Genomic DNA, 8,798 nt, shown 5'->3' with positions numbered 1-8,798 from the left:
CAGAACTGAGAGCACTGGCAAAATCTCGTGGTTTGAGGGGATTCTCGAAGTTGAAGAAACATGAGCTTATTGAGTTGCTGAGCGGAGGCTGAATTTGATTGCTTTTCGTGCTTGAAGATTTCCTTTTTACATGGATTGACGTCATAATCTCTATATGGATCCTAGAATTCTTTTTTTTTTTTTTGGGTGAGGGTTCTGATACACAAAACATGATTTTGTTTTTCCAGAGAATTGGGTGTTAAGCCAATTATTTGCCCAAAAAAAAACCAAATGAGAATTCATTTTAATGTTCACATTCAGTGAGCTTATTCTTTTACAAATGCGGAACATATTTCTTTTTTTGTCTCTATCGAATTTGACTTGAGATTCATAGTTTTCCTAATTGAGTTAATATAAATTGTGTATCGAATTCAACACTATTAATCCGCATTTAACAACCCTACCACTAGGAATACTGTTTTATGTTAAATTACGAAATAGTGTGGCTCTCTCATTTTTTTTCTATCTTGACTATATACATTCAACTTAATTTAATTCCACAGACTTATCATTTGAACGATTAAATGCATACATGATAACTATAAACCTTCTCGTCTGAATAAATGTGTTTATCAAGCAATAAGCCATAAGCATGCACATGACTGAATTTAGGGACACAGTAATTAGTTTATTATTCAAGAAAAAAGATTACTAGATTTTGTTGGCAAACACTTATCCTTCATCAACCTTCATGGAATCCCCATGTCAGCATTCGAGGAAAATGGCCTTTTTGTCAAAGTAGCTTCAGAACCATTCAGTTAAGAGAAGACAACAGATTCAGTTGGATCCGCACTAAACCCTCCAGGCTCTGATATATGTCCACTTTTTCTAACGGCATCTTACTGATTGTTGAGAATTAGAGAGCACCTTTAATCTTGAAAACACTTGGCCATGGCTCTAATTACTTTCTCAACCACGGATGTTTAGAAGAACAGCTGAAATTTACATCATGCACAAGAACATGTTGAAAACCCTAACCTGCCATAAACAAATTTGGATAAATGGATTCTCAAAACTTATAAAAATGGATTTACCAAATCATGAATGGGATCAATGCATGATAAAATCTTGAAGAAACTTGTAAGCAAACGATGTAGTTCAGCTATTAGTATACATATACAACGGCAGAGATGCAAATTTACAGAATCCAGTGCCTTGTTGTTATGCTATGGAGCATTTCTTTGAATTTTTCAACATTACACAAAACTCTCAGCATTCCCTCTTGATTATGGCCAAATTCATTTGCAGATTCATCCAGTAAATGAGCTAAAAATGGATGATTGATGAGCTTTATAGGGATAAAAAGTCTCTCCATGGCTTCATCACTAGTTCCCACTAGCAACGGAACGTAACCTTTTCGAACAGAACCTTCCATCTCCGCCTTGTTGCTGCTTCTTGGTCTTTGATAATTTGGAGATGAGCTCTTATCTCTTCCTTTCATTTTGCTTCTCTTAACTCAACTGGATGTGCTTCGAAAGTGTTCTTATTTATAGCAAAAAATCTTTGAATTGATTGAACAGAATAGGTGGGACTCTGAATTGCTGGGATTCAACGAATAGTTGATTTATATGACTTTCTGGGAAAAGGGTTGTTATCTACATTGACCGGAGACGCATGTGTGGGCTATTTTGTGGAAAGTCGTTGTCTTGAAGAGTCAAATTACTTGATAAATGACTATTCCACAGTCGGGAAAGTGGGAAAGAAGAATAAATTAACTATGTGCTAATAATGGTTTAAAGTCATATTACTTGATAAATGACTATTCCACAGTCAGAAAAGTGGGAAAGGAGAATAAATTAACTATGTACTAATAATGGTTTAAAAACATGTTGATTTTGACGTGGAACAAAGTTACCCTGTTGTAGAAGCAAGTTAACGAAGTCATGCGTGTCCAAGAACGTCCTTTTATTTATTCTTTTTTCGTTTTAGAATGTCCTTTTATTGTCCTCATTGGATGGAGATTTTAGAGGACGAAACCGATGAATGACATAGTTAATTAGAACCATTTTATCCATCACTTGTAAACCATAGAGAGATCCAGTTGTAGTGATATATTGAGAAATAAGAAAAATGTTTCGGTAGGCAAATGTTTGAAGCTATACGAAAAAGATAAGATTTTTGAACATATCTTTTACATATAGGGCAATAGATTGGAGGGAAAATGTAGTTTTGGTTATCAATAATTAGCTAACATATCAAATTTGTACCTAATGTTGTGACCACAATGCCTATGGTGTCTAAAATTATTGATTTGCTTTTAGTCTCTAATGTTTGAAAGTTTGATCAATATGGTTTTCTAGGTTTCAATTAGTTATAGCTTTAAATAGACCTGACAATTATATCCAAAACCCAATAATCCACCCAACCCACCCACTAATTTGAGAGGTTGGGTTGGGTAAGTTGGGTATTGGGTCAATTTTGGGTTGGATAATAAAAATCCATACATATTTTGGGCGATTTGGATATTTGTGTTGGGTACCCATTACCCAACTTAAATTAAAAAACAAATTAAACGCAAAATGCATCAATTTTGTGGCCACTTCAAGATTTTAAAATTCTCATCAATTTTGTGGCATCAAACGCACTTGCTTGATAGAAAATAAGGGAATCATCAGCAAAAAAATGTGAAAAATGTCAGGACTACCTCAAAAATTCTCAATGAAGATAATATATTTTTCTTAAGTGCTTTTTGATTAAGTTGGAATGACATTTAACTTTCATATTTGTATCTATCAAATAGACATGTCATAATTTTTAATCTATTTTTTGTAATTAAAATCTAATCTAATTAACCAACGGAATAGGCCATCCGGCATTCACGGACGAAATAGGTTATCTAGCATTCATGGACAAAAGGTACAAATGTTTCTACTTAAATGTGATAATAGAAAGTGATTAGAATTGATGAAGGTACAACCAAACTTGATGAGAATGCATGGCTTATACTAAGCAGATGTCTAGTTGCATAGAAAGTAGGAAATAGAAGTTGACTAGAGGCAATGAGAATGCAATACGAACACGCATGTGGACGCAGATGAAATTTCGACTTGGACGTCCACATCTATAGATGTTAGTAATATCTAGATTTTCAATAGCTTTGGCTTCGTTTGGATTAACTATTTTTTGGGGTGTTTTTAAAAAGTTTTGCTGTAATAGAGTTTTTAGATTATATTTTGGAATATTTTCAGAAGATATTTTGGGATATTTAAGAGTAGAAGAGTTTCTAAAATATATTTTGAGATATTTTTTAAAATTTTAAAAAAAATTTAAACTAGTTTTTAGATTACCGTTTAGAATACTTTTTAAAAATTTTTATTATATTTGAAAAATTAATTTTTGAAAAACACTCCCATCCAACAAATTTTTATTTTTGACTATTGGAAATTTACATGTTAGGTGGGATCCACTTGACACATTAAATGAGATCGAGTGAGATCTTTGTATATCTATGTCAAACTCTTTCATTGGTTCAGGAGCAGCATGTCAAATAATTACTCTGAAAGGATAATAAAATCAAATATTTCAAAAGAACTTAAAAAGTGAGTGTGTGTTTGTATCTGTGGGTGTTTTAATGTGTGAAAATATATCTATTTATGTGAAAATGTATTTATGTGTGTGAATTTTTTTTTGTATGTGAAAATATATTTGAGAGAGTTTATGTATCAAAATCTATTATTGAATATATTGGGTCATATTTGGGTCATGAGTTTAAGATAATCCAATATGACCCAACCCAAAATTAACCCAGTCTAAAGTTAGGCGGATTGGGTGTAACCCATTTAAATGAAAACCCAACATCAACCCGCCCAAAACCCACCCAACCTGCCCAATTGCCAGGTATAGTTTTAAAGCTTTTTAAATGTGAACTGAATTAACTATTTACATGACAGCTGTATTCCTAACTCCCTATCAAACAGGGGTGGCTGACCGTAATCCCAAACAAAAAAGGACAAAAGGTTTGAGGGCTAATTTGCAAACCGACAGAATTTTGCGCTCACGGTCAGAGACATCTTCCAACAACTCATTCCAGGTTCTTTCTCATGATTAATGGCATTTTTTGGAATATTAGAGGAGTAGCTAAAGCACCTAATCTACGAAGATTAATCAATTTAGTACGGACACATCATTTCCAATTTGTTGTGATTTGTGAGCCAAAGTTAGACGTATCTAAAATACAGACCATTCGTCTACGTCTATTATTTGATTACGTGCTTGTTAATTGTTCAAGTGATATTTGGGTGTTCTACAATAATCCTTTCCTTTGCTCGATTGTTGGTAATTCTGATCAGCATATTTCTCTACATGTACAAAGTCCCCTAATTCCTTCTCCAATAATTATGTCCTTTGTCCATGCTAAATGCTCAGTTGACGAGCGGCGTGACTTATGGTCCTCATTGTTAGCTGATAAGCCTAGTTTTCTTCCTTGGTGTATTGGGGGTGATTTTAATGTTATTGTGGCACCTCATGAAAAAAGGGGAGGTCGTCCATTTGCTATAACAGAAGGAGTGGAATTTCTGTCTTTCATGGAGGAGGCTGGAGTATTTGATGTTGGCTTCTCAGGACCCAATTTTACATGGTCAAACAATCGACGAAGTAGAGCTCGGATTTCAAAGAGGTTAGACAGGTTCTTAGTCAACGGGGCATGTCTGGATCTTTCTTATAACATTTCTGTCCTTCACTTGGCTAGACATCCATCTGACCATTCACCGTTAAAGCTCTCATTTGTTGCTCAATCAGATGCTAAGCCACGTCCATTTCGATTTTTGAATGTGTGGACGACTAAACCACAACTCTTGGAGGTGATAAGCCAGGCTTGGAATCAAGATGTCAATGGATCTCCGATGCGTGCTCTATGTTCTAAATTATTAGCAACAAGAAAAGCTATTCAGACATGGAACAAAGAACACTTTGGAAACGTGATCGATAATATGCGATCTGCGGAAATGGCGGTGCAACGGGCAGAAGAAGTAGTAGATCAAGATGATTCCGAGGAGTGCCAGATTGAACTCAAAAAGGCTCAGGCGGAGCTGAGACATGCATTATCAATTGAAGAACAATTTTGGAGGCAAAAGGCCAGGGTGAAATGGCTTCGACAGGGAGATACCAATTCAAAGTATTTTCATGCGATAGTAAGACAAAGACGGGCTCAAGCTATGATTTATCGTATCAAAAAAGCCAATGGTGTTTGGGTGGACAATGAAGCTGATATAGCAAGTGAAGCAACCACCTATTTCTCTAAACTTTTCTCGGATTCTTTGGGATCATCTGCAGATATGCTACACCTAATTCCACCTATGATTTCGGGAGAGGATAATGTGAAGTTGGAAGAAATCCCTTCAATTGAAGAGGTTTTTAGAGTCCTGAAGGCAATGGATGAAGAAAGTGCTGCTGGCCCAGATGGATTCACGGGAAAATTTTTTACTTTTGCATGGCCAGTCATCGACCAAGATGTCTACAAGGCGGTACTCAGTTTTTTCTGTGGAGCAGAACTTCCTCGTTTCATCACCTCTACTTCAATTGTTCTAATTCCAAAGGTGCCAAATCCTCAAGATTTTTCTCAATTTAGACCCATCAGCCTATGTAACTTCTTCAACAAGCTATTATCAAGGATCTTGGCAGACAGAGTGGCGGAAATATTGCCAAAAATTATTTCTCCCCAGCAGACAGGATTTGTGAAGGGTCGTAATATAACCGAAAACTTCCTACTTGCACAGGAGGTGATATCGGGTATGGCGAAAAAGAATAGAGGTGGTAATGTGGTTATGAAACTAGACATGTCTAAGACATATGACAGAGTGGCATGGGGTCATATTATCAATGTTCTGAGAAGGTTCGGTTTTGGTGAGAGATTCATTGATATGGTTTGGCGACTGATTTCTAATGTCTGGTTTTCCGTCATTATAAATGGATCCTTATATGGTTTTTTCAAATCTTCGAGAGGACTCCGTCAGGGTGACCCATTATCACCAGCATTATTTATTATAGGGGCAGAGGTGTTATCTAGAGCACTGAATAATCTTGTCATGCAACCAAGATTTGTGGGTTTCAAAGTTCCATATGGATGCCCGTCTATTACTCACTTGGCATTTGCGGATGATGTTCTTATTTTTGCAAATGGATCCTCATTTTCCCTGAAGGCTATCATGAAAGTGTTAGATGATTATCAAAGATGTTCGGGCCAATTAATAAATGTACAAAAAAGCTGTTATATAGTTCATCCATCTGTACCAATGGCAAGACGACGGCTGCTTGATCGCATTTCTAGGTTTGCCCGCAAGTCATTTCTAGTACGCTATTTAGGGTTTCCGCTCTACATTGGAAGATGCAAATCATCTTATTTTGGAGAAGTTTGTCACGCAATACTAGCAAGGATTCTGTCTTGGAAATCAAGGTTACTTTCCTTTGGAGGAAAAATTATTCTAATCAAGCATGTATTATCATCAATACCAGTTCACCTAATGTCAGCTGCAGTTATTCCCAGTTCGGTGTTAAAAACTATAGAAAAGGCATGCTCGGCATTCCTGTGGGGATCCTCACCCGAGGAGTCGAAGCTTCATTGGATAAGTTGGCCTCAATTGTGCTATCCAGTTGAGGAAGGGGGAATTGGATTTCGGAGATTATGTGACGTCTACATAGCCTTTTCCTCCAAGTTATGGTGGAAATTCCGAACTGAATCATCACTGTGGTCAACCTTCATGAAAGCAAAGTATTGTAAATGTCTGCATCCTTGTCAGGTAGAACTCAGGCCAACGGATTCGGCAATTTGGCGAAGGATGATCAATGTGAGCAGACAAGTGGAACTCTCAATATTATGGGTGGCCAAATATGGGGCGTGTCATTTTTGGTACGACAATTGGTTGGGGAGTGGTGCATTGTTTCTAAAGGTTCCGGTTATCCCAAATTTGACGTTCCGAAACTTCGTAAGCAACGGCCATTGGGATTTGAACCTGCTTTACCATACATTGCCAAAGGAAATTGCTTATTCCATTTCAGAACAAATGGCCCCAGAAGAAGGAAGTATAGCTGAAGTCATTTGGATGCCCACAACAACTGGAAATTTCTCTCTACACTCAGCTTTTGGGGATATTAGGCAGGCCCGACCCACGTCTATGGTATTTGCTTCCATTTGGCACCCTCGGATACCTGTGAAAGTTTCATTTTTCATGATGAGACTTCTTCTGAGGAGAATACCGACACCGGATAAGCTTCGTAAATTTGGTTTCCATTTGCCGTCAAAGTGCTTTTGCTGCACTGAGGCTTCTGAGGAGTCTATTGAGCATTTATTCTCCAATGGACACATTGCGTCATTACTTTGGAATTATTTTGGAGGGTTATGTGGAATAAAATTCTCAGGATCTTTTCTACGAGCACGCATAGTAGATTGGTGGTTGTTTTCACAGGATTCTGAGTTACGAAGGCTTATTTGTCGTATTCTTCCTAGTGTAATTTGCTGGCAGATTTGGAAGGCAAGGAACAAAGCAATATTTGAGGGTGTCCAGATGCAATCATCAGCCATTCGCCAAGCCATCTTCTCAGAAGTCCAATCCATGGTAGGAATACATTTTAAACAACTGATAAGACTACAATCTTTTTGTCAATTGTATGATTGGTCAAATGCACCTGGAGGTACAGTTGTATATCAAGGTATCCGCTGGGAAACCAAAGAGACAGGGAGGTATACTCTTAACACGGATGGATGTGCTAAGGGTAATCCAGGAATAGGTGGAGGTGGGGGCATACTCCGGGATTCCACTGGATTGCCAATGATTGGTTTTTCGGCATATCTGGGAGAAACTACATGTCTCCGTGCAGAGGCTTGTGCTCTTCTTATTGGTCTTTAGATCTGTATACATAAGGGTTTTGGAAACATATGTGTACAATCAGATTCATTGGTTTTAATTGGGATCATTCAACGTCGTACTCAATGTCCGTGGAAAATTCGAAGATACGTCAACCAGATTTGGCAGTTATTAGATGATCCATCTAGATTCACGCACTGCTATCGGGAGGCTAACACAGTTGCTGATGCTTTATCTAATGTGGGTATATCTCATCCAGATAAACAAATTGAGATTTATGACACCTTCAGTACATTCCCAAGGTTGCCTCGTGGGGCAATCCGTTTGGACAGAATAGGGATACCTTCAATTAGAAAAATGAGGATTATGTAAGAGGAATATTTTGTTATATTTTCCATGAATAAATAAATTAAAAAAATTAAAAAAAAAAAAAAAAACTCCCTATAACATGTCTAAAAGTACTTCATATCCGCACAACTCCACTAGTATAAAGTGGATAGTTAAAATTGAATATAAGCTAATAATCTAAGTGATAAATGACTCCAATAGTAACTTCTATAAATAAATCTATGTTGTCCCTCAACTTTTAAAAAGGTTTCTTAGGTACCTCAACTTATAAATAAGGTTCCAATTGTCCTTCCAAGTCAAATCTATAGATGTATACTAGTTCTTTTTGATAATTTGGTTAATCAGGTCATAGTTGACTAATCAATTTGATAAATAAAAAATTACTATCATTCTAACAATTCACATAAACTAAAGAATACGAAAACTTATTCTCTACAAATTACAAGCTTGTACACACACATATACGTGTGCATTAACATGCATAAATTCAGATATGTTTATAATAAGAGCAGAAGTTGGAAGCAAAAAATAGACATCACACTTCCTCATACTAGGAAGAGGAGGGACTTATTGAACTAGGGCTCATGCATGGTTGCCCCCGGTCCGCTTTTA

The 8,798-nt window shown here is 36.7% G+C and overlaps 1 protein-coding gene across 1 annotated transcript; it reads left to right on the top strand.

Annotated features, from left to right (window-relative positions):
- The first annotated feature begins 4,376 nt into the window (after positions 1-4,376).
- Positions 4,377-7,880, top strand: LOC140006871 (uncharacterized). Its single transcript, XM_072049541.1, has one exon. The coding sequence runs from the start codon at positions 4,377-4,379 to the stop codon at positions 7,878-7,880; it is 3,504 nt and encodes a 1,167-aa protein (XP_071905642.1).
- Positions 7,881-8,798: the final 918 nt, after the last annotated feature.

Source organism: Coffea arabica, chromosome 5e (assembly GCF_036785885.1).
Source record: "Coffea arabica cultivar ET-39 chromosome 5e, Coffea Arabica ET-39 HiFi, whole genome shotgun sequence".
In the NCBI taxonomy this organism is placed as follows: Eukaryota; Viridiplantae; Streptophyta; class Magnoliopsida; order Gentianales; family Rubiaceae; genus Coffea; species Coffea arabica.
The sequence above is the reverse complement of the archived record's forward strand: the minus strand, read 5'-3'. Positions and strand labels throughout refer to the sequence as shown.

Excerpts from the sequence above, each read along its gene's own strand:
- LOC140006871 (XM_072049541.1), top strand. The coding sequence starts at position 4,377 with ATGTCCTTTGTCCATGCTAAATGCTCAGTTGACGAGCGGCGTGACTTA.